The sequence below is a fragment of the Dipodomys spectabilis genome, unplaced genomic scaffold (assembly GCF_019054845.1).
Source record: "Dipodomys spectabilis isolate Male_0828 unplaced genomic scaffold, ASM1905484v1 ptg000001l, whole genome shotgun sequence".
Taxonomy (NCBI): Eukaryota; Metazoa; Chordata; class Mammalia; order Rodentia; family Heteromyidae; genus Dipodomys; species Dipodomys spectabilis.
Genome location: NW_024870678.1, coordinates 22,999,344 through 23,018,899, shown reverse-complemented (window position 1 = coordinate 23,018,899; position 19,556 = coordinate 22,999,344). Strand labels below are relative to the sequence as shown.

The following is a 19,556-nucleotide window of genomic DNA, read 5'->3' as shown; positions in this document are numbered from 1 at the left end:
CATCTTCCTATTTATGCTTTCTGCCATAGCTGGGTTGACTGGTGCTCACCACCATGCTCACTTGATGGTTAAGATGGGGTCTTTTGAACTTCTCCTAACTTCCCATTCTCTCCATCTCTATCTCCCAAGTAGCTAGGATTAGAGACATGATCCACTGCCTAGCTAAAAATCTCTCAATATAGATGATTTAAAATAGGGAAAAAATTCATAAATTACATAATAGGGGAATCAACATAGGCTTTAATCCAATCCAATCAAGGTTTAAATCCCAGATCTACCTTTCCATAACCATGTAACCTCATTTCTCCTGAGCCTTCGTTTTCTCATTGGTGTAAGGAGAATAATATTTACACTACTGGGTTGTTGGGAAAAATCCCAGCACTGTATCTTCACATTGCTATTCTAAGCAACTCAACAGTCTCACCTCCAAACATGTTTGTGGAGTAACAACCTTCAAACATATTCTAAGTTTAAAGAGCCTTCATATTAACACAGCAATGTATAGTACTTCATAATGCTGTCTTCTGTCTTAAGCTAATTGTTCCTTGTGTATCTGTGGTAGAGTTACAGTAGCACTGGAGAAGTTTCTGTGCTCAGGAGGTGCTGCGTAGCTACAGAGGCAGCACGTCCGCCTCACGTGGAGATGTACCTGCAGGGTACATGATGAGGGAGAGGGGGCAGGCAGGTCATGGGTCCTGGAGCTCACGTGATGAAATGGCCACTTGGAAGACACATTGTGTTCTCTCTGTCTGTGCCTTAGGTGGGGATGTTTAAAGTTCACCCTGAAATCCCTGAGTCCATGTCTGCAGAGGCCAAGGCATTCATACTGAAGTGTTTTGAACCAGACCCTGACAAGAGAGCCTGTGCTAATGACTTGCTTGTTGATGAGTTCTTAAAAGTTTCCAGCAAAAAGAAAAAGACACAACCCAAGCTCTCAGGTATGTGGCTGCATGAAAAGGATATGGGTCAAAAGGAGGATACTCTTAGGGGCGGGACACAAAGGTACAATGCCTATGTGCCTCGGATTATGTTTGTATTTATTGAAATCAACTCCAGGAAATGGAAACAAGAGTTTGTGGTTTTTTTTTGTTGTGGCTTTTATTTTATTTTCTTTTTGTCTTGTTTGTTCAGTTATCAGTTATTTGGGAAAGTGGGGGGGGGGGCACAGAAATGGAGGGACAAAGGGGGAAAAACGTAGCAGTGGTACTCAGTGGACACTATGTTGAAAATGAACTACACAACTTGTGAGTGGGGATGGGAGGGAAAAACTGGGAGAGAATGAGGGAAGGGTTGATATTGTCCAAAAAGAAATGTACTCCTCTTTATCTGACTTATGAAACTATAACCCTTCTGTACATCATGTTTATAATGTTTTTTTAAGGACATGGGTCAGAGTCTCTAAATTCTGAATTTTAACATGAGAGAATTTTCTAGAAGTAGACTAATCTGTTTCTGAACATCACTGGCACAGTGTTCTTGGACACTATTCACAAATGCTAGTTTCTCATTAATAGTCGTGTTCCATAACACAGTTTGTAATTAATACAGCAACATCTGGAACATTCTAGCATTGTGAATAAAAAGGTTAACGTGTGAAAAGGGGAAATGTAGCCCCTCCAAGCTGAAACCTCAAATTTCCATGAATGAGCTACAGGGCTGTTCAGAACTGTTCAACTTCCACGCCATCTCAGGACTGGATCCTTATAATTGTCTGTAGAAGGAAACACCTGCTTTCCCTCAGACAGTATCTTTCTGAATAATCCCCAGAAGGAAAAAAGAGATTGTTACCTGTGATAAAAATGTAAGTAAATTATCTTTGTGTAACAAATAATTTACATAACTCATTCCAGAAAGAAACAAATGCGTAAAGGCTCAGTTTATTCTTGGCATTTGGGGTGTTTCTATTGGATGAGGATGGGCAGATTGAATATTTGGAAAGCTCATGGATCCCATTTCAAGCATTCACTGTTTGTTGATTTCTGATTAATAACAAAGCCAACATGTGCCTCATCCTGCTGTTTGCTTTTCTTCCCACAGTTCTTTCTACTGGATCCAATGGTGAGTTTGCTTTTTACCTTATGTCCATTGAGTTGAGGATTGGCATGTGGTGTGATAAACTCTGCTGCACAGCCTCATCCTCGCCCATTGTCTGTGTAGGAAGCTTCTGAGTACTAAGAATGTGTGCAGCTATGAACCTGGCTGGCTTCAGTGTTTCAGAAACTGCTCATCTATCTCTTCTATGAAGGAGGCCTCAATTATTGTCCCCTGCATACAAGAGAGTGCCATTGTTTTTTAAGTCTTCAATTTGAATGAAGTCCATGCCTTCTTATTTAGGAGCCAGCTGACAAGCTGACCACCTAATGGTGGCCATTGTAAAAGGTCAGCATCAGGCACCTTCCTCAGTCGTCTGTGGAATAGTACCTTCTTTCTGTAGTGGGTCAGGAAAGCTATATTTGTTTCCCTAACTGGCTTTTAACCAGACAGATTTGCTCTGGGAAGTTCAGCCAAAGTATTTTAAAGAATAGTAAAGAAGCATTCAGAGTTTGGGATTCTATTAGATTAGATGAGTAGTTGATGGAAGTGGTGTATATTGGATGAATGAATGTATAGGCCTAACAGAAGGAATGGGGGGAGTCTAATACTTATTGTGTATGCATACTATGGTCCAAAGGGAGGAGACGTAGGTCTTTGCATGCTTTTCAGTTTTTCAGATATGCTAAGCCAGTCAATGCACTGTTGAGGCCCATTACTTGGGGGTTCCTGGGAACTATCTCTCTATTTCTCCTCCTGCCATTATGAATTTTTGATGAAGAGTTTCTGAGAAAGGCAAGATACCTCCCTCTGCCATTGCCTGCTTCCTCCCCTCATATTCTGGGCTGTGGAAATCAGTGAGTCACTACATTTTTTTTTAACCAGGTATAACCTCCAGTGTTTCTCAGCCTTCTGAGCGAGCATCCTGTTGGCATACATGGAAGTTGGTTTTCATTTTTTGTAGCCACTTTCTAGATATATCATATGTGACAGCTTACTTGTTTTAGCTGTCACTCTAGTGTCACTCTGATCCCTTCCATGTGGCCTGGGTTTTGCTCACAGGAAACAAGTTCCTGTCACACAAGCATTTAACTTCTGTGGACTCAGTTATGCACACTGTTGAGTTGGCAGTTCCCAGTGAGCATTGCCAGAGTGGGGGTGTGATGGGAGGTTACATCCACTGAACTGGTCAGTTGTGCCTTCATGTACATTCTCACCTTTGTGCTCAGGCTGATTCAATAGGAGTTTGGAATCTGCTCTGTCTTTACAATGTAACTCCACTTAAGATATTATGAAATCTTGAGGATTTATAGTCAGGGAGGGTGAGTATTAAGCACACATCTGGGTTCCCTTGTTGACTGGTGGGCCTTGAACATGACTCACTCTGTCACCACATCTGTCCAGTGGGTTCAACTGCACTACCTGCTCATGGGAGTGTGGGGAGAAAATGAGACACTTATTCTCACTGCAGCTCTATACTACTTGCTCTGGACCCCTGATCAAGGTACTAATTTCTTAGTACCTTGTTGGTACCAAGAGGCTTGTTAGAAGTTGTGGGCAATAGCCTGAAGGTTCCCTACCCTTCTCCTAAGGGCCTCCTGATTTTTCCAAAGTCAAAACTGCCCTAGGCCTCCTGATGCGCTGGACCTTTTACCTGCTAGTATATATCTCTCCTTGCTCTGCCTTCTCTCCTTTCCTAGTTAAGACAAAGACTTGGGCTTATAAAGAATGGACACTCCTGCAATCTACACATACAGATTCTCAGCTGAAGGAATTTCTTTGCATGAACGAGATGGTCCTGAGTGCTTCTCTATCCTCCCAAGGAAAGCAAAACATGTACCAAACTAACTAGGAAGGAAGCCCCGTACAATTGTTTTCTGGTATTCCCGAGACCTTCAGAACTTCTTGCAAACTATAACCATGAGAACATCCTGGTCTTCCTCTTCTAGATCAGTATGTGCAACAGGCCTTTTCCTTTCCCCATTGTCCTTTATAGGCCATATGCCTGTTTCTTTCTAAAGTATACCCACTGCCCTGCCTTAGGGTCTCTGCCTTCTATAACTGCATGTGGCTTCTGCTAGGGAAAGTTGTGGAAAGGTGATGATGATGAGGTCCTCTTTTTCCTATGATGAGAAATATATCTTAGTCCTTTTCTGTTGCTATGACCAGATAGCACACATTAGATCATTTATAAGACAAAGAGGCTGATTTAGCTCCCAGTTCTGGAGGGTCAGAAGCATGGTACCAGTGTCTGCTTCAGAGCTGTTGAGTGCCTGCTTGCCAGCAGGGGCTCTCTCTCAAAGTCCCAAGGTGGCGCCCAGCATCACATGGGAAAACAGAGCCAAAAAGGCAGAGAGAGACCATTTTCATGACAAAGCCATTCCTATCTAACCCATTAATCCTCTAATCCACTAATTCTTTGGTGGAACTCCATGCAGCATCTACCATCACGACCCAGTCACCTAACAGTTCCACGTGATGTCACTTGTGAATACCTCATAACAGAAGTGAAGTTTGGCCATGAGTTTTGATGGGATATTTGAACTATAGCACATGAATGATTTGTCTAAACCCAACAGCTCCCCCAGTAACCGCGTGCAGACCTAGAGATTTAAGTCATCCACTTTAACTTAAGTATTTATTGCATACTTGCTGTGTGCACAGGAAATGTGCCAGGCCTGGATGTTTAATGATGATAAAGGTTGTGGTCCTGGCTTACAGAGCTATTGCTGATGTAGAGGAGACACAGGGGACAAATGTCAACCATACAATAGTATAAGTTACTCTGTACAAAGAAAACTTCAGAGGGGGAGAGCCTCACTGAAGTCAGTCTGAGTGTGTGAGTTCCGTGAAGACTTTCTGTGGGGTGAGACCTGAAGAATCAAGATGGCCATCCAACAAATGGTCTGTTCAGTCACTGTATATTGGATGAATGAATGTATGGCCTAACAGAGAAGGAAAATCAGGTTTACTAATTTAAAATCAGTCAGAGAAGGGACCAAGACTGTACATTCAGAGACTGCAAAACATCTGCAAATCTATTTCTGAGATGAGCCATAATGACACACACTGGGTTCCATTCTTAAGTGTATTCAGTCTTACTTCAACCAGTCTCCTTATAGGCAATCAGTATCTATAGCAACCTTAAAATTCACAGATAGAACCTAGGCTCTCTCATTACTGGAAAGCAAACTACATAATAAGACCAAAAGAGTAAAAAAGCAGTATAATTAAGGCCTCCTTCTTTCTTGTGTTTAGATGAAGATATGTGCAAAGTGTAAAGAACTCTCATGTGGTAGTAGTCTAGATAGAATAAACCTGCTTGGCCCCAAGAAATATTGATTCTGTTTTCTAAAGACAGTCCCTCCACTTCTTTTTCTTTTTTCTTTTATCTTTAGATTTGTGTACGAGGGTTTGAAGTTAGGGCCTCACACTTGTTGGCTTGCTTGCTTGGCTGGCACTCTACCACTTGAGGCATGCCTCCCGCCCTTCTTTTTGTCAATATGGTTGGGGATGAAATTTCAAGGAGTTTTCTGCCCAAGCTGGCTTTGAACCTCAATCCTGTGGATCTCAGCTTCCCATGTAGCTAGAATTACAGTAGTGAGTCACAGCTCACCTCCATCTCTGATGGCTGTACATACTGTAAAGAGTATCACCCATGTCTGGACTGGTAAAGAAGCTATGAGCCTCCTGGAACATGTCTGTCTTTCCTCTGATCTCTGAGATGTGGGCAGTTGTTGACTTGTCCCTGCTCAAGAAAAATTAAATAAGAGGTTTCTAGGCAACAGTGGGTTTCTCTTTTTAGAACTTTACACCTGCCTTCTTTAGCAAAAGATGTTTGCAGCACTGAGATATTAAAGAAGTTTTTGGCAAAAGTTATTCTTTTTATAGTCAATGTTTGATGAAATGTAGGCAACTGCTATTGTGTTACATGACTCAGTAAAATAGAAGCCCCTGTTTGCTATAAAATCCTAGTACTCATAGTATCTGAGAACCAGGAAGGGCTAAAGTCCCTTAGTTTCCAAAATTTTGTGCACAAAGAGTGCTTTTTCAATGTATCTGTAAGCTGAACCATGACATAAGTTGTCAGAGCATATTTGTTTTAAGTAAAACAGGACTAGACCCTGTGGTTTAGACCCACAGCACCTTACTTAGTCACCCCTTCTTTTTCTTTTTTTTTTTTTGGTCGGTTGTGGGGCTTGAACTCTGGGCTTGGGTGCTGTCCCTCAGCTCTTCTTCTCAAGGCTAGCACTCTACCACTTGAGCCACAGCGCCACTTCCAGTGTTCTGGTGGTTAATTGGAGATGAGAGTCTCACGGACTTTCCTGCCTGGACTAGCTTTGAACTGTGATCCTCAGATCTCAGCCTCCTAGTAGCTAGGATTACAGCCACCAGCACCCAGCTTTAATCACCCCTTCTAAGACAGCCCCAAGATGCTAAGGCAGAGTGTTAAATCTCTGAGGATTATGGCTTAAAAATTACTCTTCTCAGCTGGATGTGGTAGCTTACTCCTCTAATCTTAACTGTATAGAAATGAAGATGGGAAAGAAGAAATTCTGTGATATGCCACCTCAACCAGTTTTTTAAAAGCTGTGCATAGTGGCATGCACCTATCTTCCCAGATATGTTGGGAGTATAAATAGGAGTATTTCTGTCCAGGGCCATTTAGGCAAAAATGGAAGACTCTATTTTTTTTTTAAAAAAAAAAACTAACAAAAATGTTTGGAAATATGATTCAAGTGGTAAAGCACCAGCCTACCAAGTACAAGGCCCTGAGTTAAAACCCCAATACCACGGAAAGTAAATAATGTATCTCATCTTTTATAGATATGAAAACTGTGAGTACAAATAATTAAGTCATTATTTAAAACAAGGCAGATCAGCACCCTGGCTCTCCAGGCCTGATCTTTTCTTATGTTTTTCACCCTTGAACTATTCCCAGCAGGACCGCAGAGGCCCTTTCCTAGCGGACCCTCGCCTGGGCTGTACTGAGCAAGGGAATTGCCTCATGTAGTACCATTGTGCTGCTCATGAAATATTTGACAACGGATAATCGTCTCTTTCAACCAGTGTTTCAACCAACGTGTCAAGTTTTTGAGATCTTTAATTACCCTATTTCCTCCTCCCATCCCCGCAGAGTATCTTAGGAGCATCTCCTTGCCAGTCCCTGTCCTGGTGGAGGACACCAGCAGCAGCAGTGAGTACGGCTCAGTGTCACCCGACACGGAGTTGAAGGTGGACCCCTTCTCTTTCAAAACCAGAGCCAAGTCCTGTGGAGAAAAAGATGTGAAAGGAATACGAACGCTTTTTTTGGGGTAAGGATTCAACTTCTTTCGGGTGAAAATACATTGTGCTTATAATATCCTAGCTCCTCAGGAGGCTGAGATCTAAGGATTGCAGCTTGAAGCCATCACAGGTAAAGTCACCAGACTCTCCTCTCCAAAACTCAGAAGTAGAAGTGTGTGCTTGAAGTGATAGAGTGTCAGCTAAGCAAGAGTGCAAGATCTTGAGTTGAAATCTTAAGACTGGCGTGCACGCGTGCATACACACACACACACAAAACACTGCAAAGCACATCGTTTTATAAAGGAAACTGATTGATGTTGCATGCATTTTTAAAGCATTCCTGATGAAAATTTTGAAGATCACAGTGCCCCACCTTCCCCTGAGGAGAAAGACTCCGGCTTCTTTTTGCTGAGGAAGGACAGTGAACGACGAGCCACCCTTCACAGGATCCTGACCGAAGACCAAGACAAAGTTGTACGAAACCTAATGGAATCTTTAGTCCAGGTAAAGCATCTCGTGTCCATCTCATTTCCCAAAGTTTATATTATTTTATTGCCCAGGCTGGCCTTGAACTCCTGAATTCAAATGATCCTCTAGTTCAACCTCTCAGGTAGCTTGAACTATAAGCCTAAGCCATCATACCCAGCCCAAAATCTGTGTGTGTGTATGTGTGTGTGTGTGTGTGTGTGTGTGTGTGCGTGCATGTGCGCACACATGCATGTGTGTATACACGTGTATTCAGGGCCTTGAGCTTGCTGGGCTGACACTCTACTGCCTCCAACCCTTTTTTCCTAATTTTTTTTTTCCTGTGCTACTGGAGATTGAACTCAGAGCCTCACAGTTGTTAGGCAAATGTTCTACCACTCAAATTGTGCCTCCAGCCCCACTTCACATTGGTTATTCGCAAGGTAGGGTGTTGCTTTATGCCTCTTCTGCTTTCTGGACAAGCTTTGACTTGGTCCTAATGGAAACCTATCACTAGCAGTTAGACTTAGGCTAGCAAGAAGGTGAGAGGTAGCTAGGTAGGAGTGTGGAGTAGGGTGTGGGTTGAGTATACTAGACAGTCCCATTGTGGTCCAAGGACTAAGAATAGGATGGTTCTGGTAAGAGAAGCTCGATATAAATGGAGAACAACTGGCCAGTGCATTCCTTCCTTCACCAAACTCTTTACTAGTCACCTTCAAATGCGAGGTGCTTCAGGATGCTGTGGACAAAACAAAATCTGTGCCCCACCAAAGTTGTCATCCTAGTAGAGGAAAAACTAAAATTAGCTAATTATATATTAAATATGTAGTAATTATAACAAACAAGAGATGCCTGGGTCAAGTCTTGTTCATAGTCCTGTTCGTACGTATTTGCTCGTTGAATCCTCATGACGGTTACATTAGTGTCCTCATCTATAAGGCGCATAGAACTTAAATAGCTTGCTGAGGTTCTGTAGTCCTAAGTGGTGAAGTCAGGATTTGGAAGCAGGCAACCTGACTTCGTGTGGTGTATTCTTAACCAGCATTGTATTCTGCTCTCTCCTGTGGCCTATGGAGACAGATTCTGGGAGAAAACAGCAGGACTGTCAAAGGCCAGAATGACTTTTAGCCACCATAGAGGGAAGACTTTTCCTTTGCCACTAGTTTAGAAACGTGTAGAATCCCAGAATTGCCCAAATCCTGAAAGCATATCATAGAGGTAAAGTTTTCCAGTATAAAAAATGTCCACTTGTGTGGGGAATTTCTTCATCTCCTATAGCTCCCTCAGGACAGGCGTGGCCTGGACCATTGCTCTAACCCCAGCCCTTGCACAGAGCCTGGCCAGAGACATCACTTCTGTGACTGTGCTGAAATTCTGATTTTTTTTTCTGTTTTTCCTAGTGCTGTGGATTGAACCCAGAACCTTAGTACATACTTAGTGTAAGCTCTACCACTGGGCTATACCCCAGCCCCAAATTCCTAAATTTTGAAGGTGATTAAGCATATTCAAACGTTTGTTAGCTCCTAGTTTTTAAAGCTTATCTGAATATTTCCTATAAGAAGAAAAATGAAAGACAGCCATCAATGCAGCATGCAAATGATAGGCTACCCACCAGGGAGTAGCAGAAATGGTTGACCAGAAGCACATGTTCAAGCTGGAATGGTCAAGCCATAGTGCGGGCCGTGTACCATTCAGGACACTGGAAATATTTTTCCTGGGATGTCACATGGTGGTTTTGTGGCAAGAGCAGGTTTGATCTTGGATTCTAGCTGACTTTTCCAGTAAATGGAAGTGGCAGGAGCTTAGAGTGAGGTTGGACTTTATCACTGTTGAAGGCCTGGTGCCGCCTTTCAAAGGCTGTGTGACTTGGGCAAGTTATTGACCTTCTCAGTGCCTGAACCGTTTCTGTGTGATAGGGGAATCTACCTTATAAAGTTACTACTGGAAAGCATTGAAGTCATGGGCAACTTAGATCATCACAGATATGGTTGCTCAATTGTTAATTACAGTGGTTATTATAAAGAAGGAGAATAATATACCTCTTCAACTGTTTTCTACAGCCAGAAAGAAATAGTTCTTAATGTTTTCTACAACAAAAAAGAGCTAACTCTTTTTAATGTTTCTTAAAAAAAAATGCTAGATACATCTTTACATTTCAATCTACCCTTTATAATAATATCAAGGGCAAGAGGGTAGCTAGGTTCTCAATATGCAAAACCATGAAAAGCTCTTTTAATCTGTACCATCTTCAGAAATCCTCTTGTGATTTGTGTGTGTGTGTGTGTGTGTGTGTATGTTTGTGTGTGCCAATACTGGTTAGTGCTCTATCAGTTCAGTCCCAGCTCTACTTTACAGTTTTTAGTGTTAAGTTGGAGGTAAGAGTCTCACTGACTTTCCTGCCTGGTTGGCTTGGTCCCCTGGCTCTTAAATCTCAGCCTCCTGAGTATCTAGAATTTACAGGTGTGAGCCATGGATGCCTGGCTCCTCTCATGCTTTGTAAGGAAGCTTAAAAAAAAGAGAGAGCTGCAGAAGATGTGGGGAGCTGTCCTGTGAGTGCTGCAGAAAGGCACGCTGTCAAATGCTGAGTCAGCCACTGTCCCCCCCCCCCCCCACTGAAAATGCCCAATTAATAAGGGCACATGATGAGTTAACATAGAGCAACGGGAGGTGGGACAGCAATTAACACAGAAATAGCGATTACGCAAGGGAATGAAACAGCCTGGACAGGAAACCTTTCCCAGAGCAGAGAATGTGTGACACACGGAACATCCAAAAACTAGAAGCAACATGTTTTTCTGTTGTGAAAACAAAGCTAATGTGAATACTTATGTTTGCTGTTGGACTTGTTGGCAAATGTATAAACGGTGCCTTTAGTAAGATAAGTTTTCAATTTCTCAATAACTCACATGTTTTCCTGGACATATTTTCCTAGTGTTAGGGTTTTGCCTGTAAATCTTGACTTTGGGTATAATTTACAGTAAGAAAAACAAAAATACTCAAGGCTAATAATTATTTCCAGTGTGATTTTGAAAATTTCATAATGGTAGCTCTTAAACTTTTCAATGTAATATTCCTCCATAAAAATATAAAAAATGGGGCAGACCTCCCAAATGAAAATATCTTCAGAGAAAAACTGGATGGTTTCTTTTTTTATTTTAATATAGTCCTAGAAATTGTAATGTTTACAGCCCAGTTGAGAAAATTAACTTTAATGTGCTGCAGTTTAAAAAGTGTGCAATATGAGATAGAAATAAAAATTCTGTTATGGCTGGGTGACAGTGGCACTTATCTATAATCCTAGCTAGGAAGTGGCGCTGTAGCTCAAGTGGTAGAGTGCTCGCCTTGAGCTGAAGAGCACAGGGACAGTGCCCAAGCCCAGAGTTCAAGCTCCACGACCGACCAAAAAAAAAAAAAATTCTGTATAATCCTAGCTACTCATTTCAGTTCAAAGCCAGCCCAGGTAGGAAAGTCCGTAAGACTCTTATCTCCAATTAATCACCAAAAAGCCAGAAATGGAGCTCTAACTCAAGTGGTAGAGTGCCAGCCTTGAGCAAAAAAGCCATATATTGTACTGTATATCCTTTCTAAGATCACTGTACCTTACTCAAAGTAAAACCATTCTAAGAGTTTAAATATTATGTTTCAATATGTCAAATTGTCCATAGGATATTGCCTCATTGGTGGGCAAAGAATAGTTTTAAGGATGGAATTTGAGATCACCCCCCTTGATTTGCTAGGAATTTAAGGGCGATGGAAGTACTGAGACCCTGTGATCGGGATACACTAGTTGAGACATGCTGTGGGAAACATACTTCCCAATGAGGGAAATGGATACTCAGCCATAGTTCCTGGCTGAGACTCTCGAAGACCAAAGCATGTGATTCCCAGTGACTTCAAACTCCCGGAGTTTGTACTCCTTTTCTCTTCTGCTGTTTGTCCTCTTGGTGTGCATTTCCATGTCTGTCCGTTTCTCTTTTTCTATGGTCATTCTCAGCTTCATGGCTTTCACCTCCTTCCTTATAATTGGATACATTTATGGCCCTGTTTTATGACCTCTTTCTGGACAGACTTTGGAATTAAGACACTATAGCTTATTGCCTGAATCTTGAGTAAGATTTTACTTGAGTAAATCTACTTGAGTGAAATTTCTGAGGAATCTCATTACCTCAGCCTGTCTCTGGCTATTGGCCAATATGCAGAGTAAGTACGCTGTCTCCTAAAGTCTAGCTCTTGGTTGGTGGTGAGGACTGTTGCTAAGAGAAGCCATAGAGTTCAAAATGTGGTCTGAATTTCCTGGAGCAAGGAGGCACCTGGGGCCTAGGTCTTCTCAGAAAGAGCTGTGAGAATGGTATGGCCATGGCCCGTGTCTGTGGCATGAAGTTAGTGACTGATGGGTTTGTACGGTTTATTCCCAGGGAGCTGAAGAACCTAAACTAAAATGGGAGCACATCACAACCCTCATCGCCAGCCTCAGAGAGTTTGTGAGGTCCACTGACCGAAAAATCATAGCCACTACGCTGTCGAAGCTGAAGTTAGAGCTGGATTTCGACAGCCATGGCATCAGCCAAGTACAGGTGGTCCTCTTTGGCTTCCAAGATGCTGTAAGTGCACTTCCCTATCAATATGTATCTTTTTCAGAATTGTGTTTAATCTCCCCTGCTCCTAAAATAGATACACATAAAACTGAATCACCATGGGAAATAGCAAACCTTACAAACATCTCTGGAGCTGAACTCTCTTCTTGGCGAAATTGTGTAGTGGGTCACTATTTATTTTGGTGACTTTTCACCACATAGCCGGCTTTAGTCATGCGCTTTGTAGTACCAGGCAACAAACGCCATCTGGTGGCCACTGAGATAATTTAACAGGACACAGCATTGAGATAGTCACAGCTAAAAACAAACATTTTTTTCCAGCTAGGTTTTCTCTGTTCCTACATGGAAATATTTTAATACATTTATTTCATAAGCGTGCACTGTGTCATAACCTGAAATATAATTCAGAGTACACATCATGACTGAGGGGAAATTTTTCTTCATGATCTAATGGGAGATTGCAGAGAATTTGCTTTAAAACTGAGTTACTAAGCAACACAAACTAGAAGCCAGTCTTCTGAAAATCTGATTAAAACTCCTGTTTTATTCTTGGAGAAGACACCTCTGCATACATGCCAAAGCTGCTTCCTCCCAGAAGCCCTTAGACAAAAATAAGAATGTTACAATGCTCAATAGAAAATGGACTCATACTTTGCTCATGTAACTGTAGCCCCTCTGTACAGTATCTTTACAATAAAAATATATTAAAAATAAAAATGTTGAACTAGACACTGGCAGGTCACACCTATAGTAACTACTCAGGGGGATGAGATCTGAGGATTTCAATTTAAAGCCAGCCAATCTGGAAAGTCTATGCAACTTCAACCACCAGAAAATCAGAAGTGGAGCTGTGACTCAAAGTGGTAGAGCGCTAGCACAAAAGTTCAGGGACAGCGCCCAGGCCCTGAGTTCTTGATGGTGTTGTGATATGCATATTAAATCATGTTGTAGGACTATTTAAATTTCAAAACATTTTCCCTAATGGACCTATGTACAAGGTGCCTTGAATATTGCATTTGAAACATGAAATATCCCCGATTTAAAACCGATTTATAATCCTTCAACAGCCTCTAATATTCTCTGAGACACTGAGTAAGCCACTTGGTCCTTGTATGATATGGTGAGCATGGACAAGAGTCCTGATAGAGCAAATGCAACTGGCAGGGTTGATTGCTAATATTAAAGGCTAAAGGGCTGCTTACCCTAACAACCAGGGAAACCCAGCCATCTGCAAATAGAGGGAAGCAATTTAGCTAATTTTCACTTGCCCACACATTTGGCCTTCATCCTAGAAGCTGAAAAGCAAATTGGCTATAGAATTCAGAGTAAGAGTTAGTTATAATTTTGGGCCTCTGGCCCAGGACACACATACACATACACACACACACACACACAAACACACACACTCACCACACACTCTCTTTCTCTCTCTCTCTCTCTCTCTCTCTCTCTCTCACCACACACACACCGTATGCACACACACCATTCACCTGTGCTGTAGCATACTTTCTGTTCAAAATGAACTCAAACCATGGCCATAGTTAACATAGGTAAAATGAAGGAAGTATGAAGAGTGAGGCATGGTTCAAAGGGTTCCACTTCTATCTAGTGTATGTGGGTTTTTAGAGAAATGTTTTAGGTTACTAAATATAAAAAGAACAAATTCTGATTCAGGAAAAAGGGTATCAAGCTCTTGTAAGACAGAGTTCTAATGGATTGTGATCATAGTAGCACTGTAATGTAAATGCATTTACGGTCACTGATGATTGACAGCTTAAGTTTTATATTACAGGTATTCTGAAAAACAAAGAGCAGAAAAGTCAGGAGCATATCTATTTTGGTGCCTACTTAAATAGATGAAATAGTGCTAGCCATTGTTCTGACAAGTATGTTGCATGTGCACTGGCCTTCTGGGTATTCAAACTGAGTATCCTCTTATTTACAATGGCATAGTGGAAAGGAAACAGGCCAAGATTATGGCAAAACTGAGGTCACACATTCATGCTCATCTCTCAGCCCATTCACTTGCTTTTTCCAAATCACCAGAGTATGCTGAAATGCTCAACTGTGTTACTTGGCAGTCATAACATTTATAGGCAGAGGTTATTTTATGTAAGGCCTGGGGATTCTCTTTCTTCCTTCACCAGCCATTCTGCAGCTGTACTCTTGAGTCCCAAGAAGATTAAATGTCACTTCCTTTTCCAGGTCAATAAAGTGCTTCGGAATCATAACATCAAGCCACACTGGATGTTCGCCTTGGACAGCATCATCCGAAAGGCTGTGCAGACAGCTATTACCATTCTGGTTCCAGGTGATAAATGTTTTATTACTCTGATCATTGTTCCTCCATCATTTCACTTCTGATGTCTCCTTAGGCTTTTTTTTTTAAATCAAATGAATACTTAACTAGAGTCAGAACACTTATAAATTTCTTTTCATCATGGAGTTACCAGATTTTAAAGACCATCTCCTTAGATTTTTAAGACCATACTTGTCTTTTATTGATTCTTTTATTATCTGTAAATAGTTATACAAAGGGGTTTCAATTCAATTCGGGGTGTCAGTTTATGAGTATAATGCATCTTGAGTAATGTCACCCCCTCCTCATTCTCTCTCATCTGCCCCAACACCACCCTTCCTCTCAACATTCTAGGTTCCACGTTCGTATATGTACATTGAATATTATGACTATTTACCCACCATTCCTCTCTCCATTCATCTGCCTCCCTCCCCCCTTATGCCCCACAGCCGTCCAACACATTTCAGCTTTCTGGTATGCATTTTGTTAAATTCTAAGGAATTGCACCATTGGAAGCCATCCATGCAGCTACACCATACATTAGTCAATTTGTTCATGCATATGTTCCCATGGCCCTGTGTGTTTTCATGTAATTTAGATTAATTTCCCTGTGGTTGCCTTTAAAAAAAAAAGTCATTTCAAAGCCACCAAATAACATTTATCTAGTACATACAATCTGAGCCTCAGTTCACCAAGAAAATGTTGACTGCGAGGAAGATTTCCTTTTTTTCTTGGACACGAGGAAAGCCAAAAACTACTAAATGACTCCAAATAAACATACTCCTGTTCCATCTTGTACTAGTGCTTCCCAAGCCTTCAGGGCATTGAATGATGGGAAGAGTCCCTTAAAATTACAGCACTCAAAAAAGCAAAGAAATTACGAGAGCAGACAAAATTAAAAAAATTACAGCATTGAGCTGGGTGTTGGTGGCTCATACCTGTAAATCTAGCTACTCAGGAGCCTGAGATTTGAGGATCATGGTTCAAAGCCAGTCTAAGCAGGAAAGTCTGTGGGACTCTTATCTCCAATTAACCACCAAAAAGCCAGCAGTAGAAGTAAAGATGTGGCTCAAGTGGTAGAGCACCAGCCTTGAGCACAAAAGCTCAGGGATAGCATCTAGGCCCTTAGTTCAAACCCTAGAACCAGTGTGTGTGTGTGTGTGTGTGTGTGTGTGTGTGTGTGTGTGTGTGTGTGTGTGTGTGTGTGTGTGTGTGTGTGTGTGTGTGTGTGTGTGTGTGTGTGTGTGTGTGTGTGTGTGTGCGCGCGCACGCAGGTTTTAAGCCCATTTTCAACCAAATTCTGGAGTGAAGGCCAAGCATTAAACAGAAAATCTAAAATGGGATTTAAAAACAAAAAGTTTTTTACTCTTTTAGAGCAGTTTTGGATTCACCTCAAAATTGAGAGGGATGTATAGAATTCCCCATATTGTCTCTGCCCTGTATGTACACAGTCTCTCCCAGTATCAATACCTGCCCCCCACCAGAGTGGTGCACTTGCTACAATGGACAGACACAGGTTAACACATTATCACTGGGGTTCCTCCATGTAGATGCTATTATATATTCTGTTCTTCTGGACAATGTAAGGACATATATCAGTCATCACAGTATCATGCAGAATATGCTTGCAGCCCTAAGAATCCTATGTTCCACCTATAGCCATTTGATTTTAGTGCAACTCCCTGGTCATTTTGGCACACAGCCTGATTTGGAAATCTTTGGTCTAGACAGCCTTGGCTGTATTGGCAGTGAGACACAAAAGGGCTAGTGTTGCTGAAACAAGGTTGATGGGGAGAGGAATGTGCTCATACTCCAAGGCAAACCTCCTGAGTGTTTTGACGGTCAACCCAGTAATAACAAGTTTAAGCAAGCTGGATGCCAGTGGCCCATGCATATAATCCTAGCTACTCAGGAGGCTGAGCTATAAGGATCATAGCTCAAAGCCAGCCTGGCAGACAAATCTGAGACTCTTATCTCCAGTAACCAGCAAAAGCTGGACATGGAGGCAAGACTTGAGTGGTAGAGCACCATCCATGAGTGAATAAATGTGAGTGAGAGTGTGAGACTGGATTCAATCTCCAGTATCTTCACACACATAAAAAAAAAAAGGTTAAACAGAGCTCTTCCACTCTATGTATATCTAGTGGGATGGTGGTTAGATATTGCCAAATACATTGAGTTTTAGATAATAGTTAAACACCATCCTCCAATAAATATATACAGGACTCCTGTAGAAGTGGGTGATCATGAGTCTAGGGCAGGAAAAATAGATCAAATGAGCCTGAGATATCTTATGGTTCCCAATTGTAAGGGAATGTTTAGAAAGAAGAGCTTATTGAAAAGACCCTAGAGCCACCTCGAAGGATTTCCTAATCTCTCAGCTTGGAATAACTTGAGCAATGAAGTGAAATGAAATAAAAATAGTATTAGGCTCTATCAGTCAGCTTATGATCACTTGTAACAAATACCTGAGGTAGCTAACTAATAAAGATAAAACAGTCTACTTGGCTCATACAGTTTCAGAGCTTTCAGTTCATGATTGGTTGACAGCATTGCTTTGGGCCTGTATTGAGGCAGAGCATCGTGGTGGGCCCGCATAGCACCACAAATTGCTCACCTCATAGTGGAAGCAAAGGAAAGGAAACTGATGGCTCTCACATCCCCTTTTGAGGGCAGCCCCTCATAACCTATGGACTTCTCACTTAGGCCCACCTCTTAAAGATTCCACCACCTCCTACAGTGCCACACTAGGACTCTAGGGACCATGTGGACCTTTGAGGACACTTAGGACTCAAACTGTAGCAAGCTCAAAGAACAAAATAATATCCATGAGCCCAGATTGATATAATGTTTTGAGCAAAAAAGCTCAGGGACAACTCTCAGGTCCTGAGTTCAAGCCCCAGAATTGGCAAAAGAAAAGAAAGAAAAGAAAAGAAGAGGAGAGGAGAGGAGAAAAAAGATAGAAAGAAAGAAAGAGAAGGAAAGAAAGGGAAGGAAGGAAAGAAAAAGGAAGAAAGAAAGGAAGGAAAGAAAGAGACTCAGACATTAGTAGGAAGACATGACATTCAAACACTGATCTATAAACTTATCAATAGTTATCTGTTGATTTTCTGCTTTTGATTATTGTTTCACAGGCATATAAGATACTAAGGTGGTGACAAATTGCTGAAGAGTACAGAGAACTCTGTACTGTTTTGTAACTTTTCTGTGATTCTAAAGTTACTTCAAAATAGTAAGTTTTGAAAGCAGTGCTCAGTTTCCCTGCTTCAAAAAAGAACACACAGAACAGAGAATACAGTATGTCTCTTAGGCATTCTTTCATCAGCCTTAAGATTATTGGCAACATTAAGTGTCTATTGTTGCTACTTAAGCACAGAGTGGCTGTGGGTGACTAGACTGAGAAATGCTGAGAGCAGGATGACGGTGCAAAGTTAGCGAGAATCCATAGTATAAATATCCTTCTCGCAATGCTCTTTAAAAGATGCTTGGAGTGCTTGATATTACTGTCAGTCATTTGACTGAATCAAGCATGTGCCAGTGTTCACATTCATGTGAAATGAGCTTTATTTACCTCTCCATGAGGAAATTGATGCAGGTCTTATATGCTTCGCTCACAGCCCTCTGATCTTATGTGGCATCAGAAATACCCATGTTAAAGAAACTTGGTCTGTTTATTTCATTTGGGGAATTAACCATTTAGAGTAGAGAGGTATGATATTGTTTCACACCATCAAACTATATTAGAAATGTGTGCCCACTCCTCTTTCCCACATGGGCTTAAATGCCATCCATGCATTGCAGGACACGAGTCTCAGATTTTTCTCCTGACATGTGGCTCTCTCCTGACACTTCATGCTGCTTAACATTCTTCCTACAAGGCTTTGGTCCACCATGCAGTCTTCTTTCAAGCACCTCTCTTTTTCCCCCTAGACCAAATCCCTTCCCTCCTCCAGAGCCCACATTAGGCCCTTGTTTCCCTGAATCTGTCAGTGAATAAGCCAACTCCATTCAGTCATGCAAATAAATGTGTTTACTTACCTGTCAGCACTCTTAGAACATGCATTTATTAGTCAAGGGTCTGCAAAGAGGCACCAATAGGCTATGGAGAGATAGATAAGAGATTTCTTATAAGAATTGGCTGGAGTGGTTATGGATGCCAAGTAAGCCCCAACATTTGCTGCCGGTATACTGTAGAGCTGGGAAAGCAATGTGTGATTCACTCTAATCTGAAGGAAGTTGATGTTGAACGTCTCAGTCCAAGACTGAAAGTCTGAGAAACTGGAGCAAGAGATGAGACATGCTCCCAAGGTGGAAAGAGAGAAGGAGGATTCTTTCTTGTCTACCTTTTCTGTGCTGTTCAGGCCTGGGTGATGTCACCCCCATTGGTGAGAGTGGACCTTCTCTATTCAGGCCACTGAAAGGTTAATCTCTTTGGGAAACACCTTCATAGACACACCCAGGAATACTGTTTCCTCAGCTATGTGGCATCCCTTAGCTGAGCCAAGTTGGCATGTAAAAAATTAATGATCACAATGCTTGATGAATGCAACGAGGTCTACAACTGAGATGCTTTTCAGCTGTATTCTATTTTACTTGTAATTTCATGCTGTCTTTGGGCATCTGTCTTGGGCCTTTCTGTGGATCTCTCAACCTCCTTTAGATCGTTACCAATATCATTGGTGTATTTTCCAGTGTTTAATCTAATGCTCTGTGCTCAAAGAAATAACAAAACATTGTATTAGCTTGCAGTTTTCAAAGAATGGAAAGCATTTTTGTCATGCTTACACATATAAATGAGAGTTGAAAGGATATCAAATTAAGGGATCTTTAAACATAATATAAAAAATTGCCTTCCATAAAGTAGGTATATTTTTATTATT

General features: G+C 41.5%; 1 protein-coding gene across 1 annotated transcript in view; it reads left to right on the top strand.

The window, feature by feature from the left end:
- The window catches only part of Map3k5 (mitogen-activated protein kinase kinase kinase 5), a 181,772-nt gene that overhangs the window by 149,532 nt on the left and 12,684 nt on the right, over positions 1-19,556 (top strand). The window contains exons 20-25 of the mRNA XM_042701048.1: positions 761-938; positions 2,038-2,058; positions 7,169-7,346; positions 7,653-7,821; positions 12,198-12,383; positions 14,583-14,688. Coding sequence (XP_042556982.1) covers positions 761-938; positions 2,038-2,058; positions 7,169-7,346; positions 7,653-7,821; positions 12,198-12,383; positions 14,583-14,688 — 838 coding nt within the window. The remainder of the gene's footprint in view (positions 1-760; positions 939-2,037; positions 2,059-7,168; positions 7,347-7,652; positions 7,822-12,197; positions 12,384-14,582; positions 14,689-19,556) is intronic.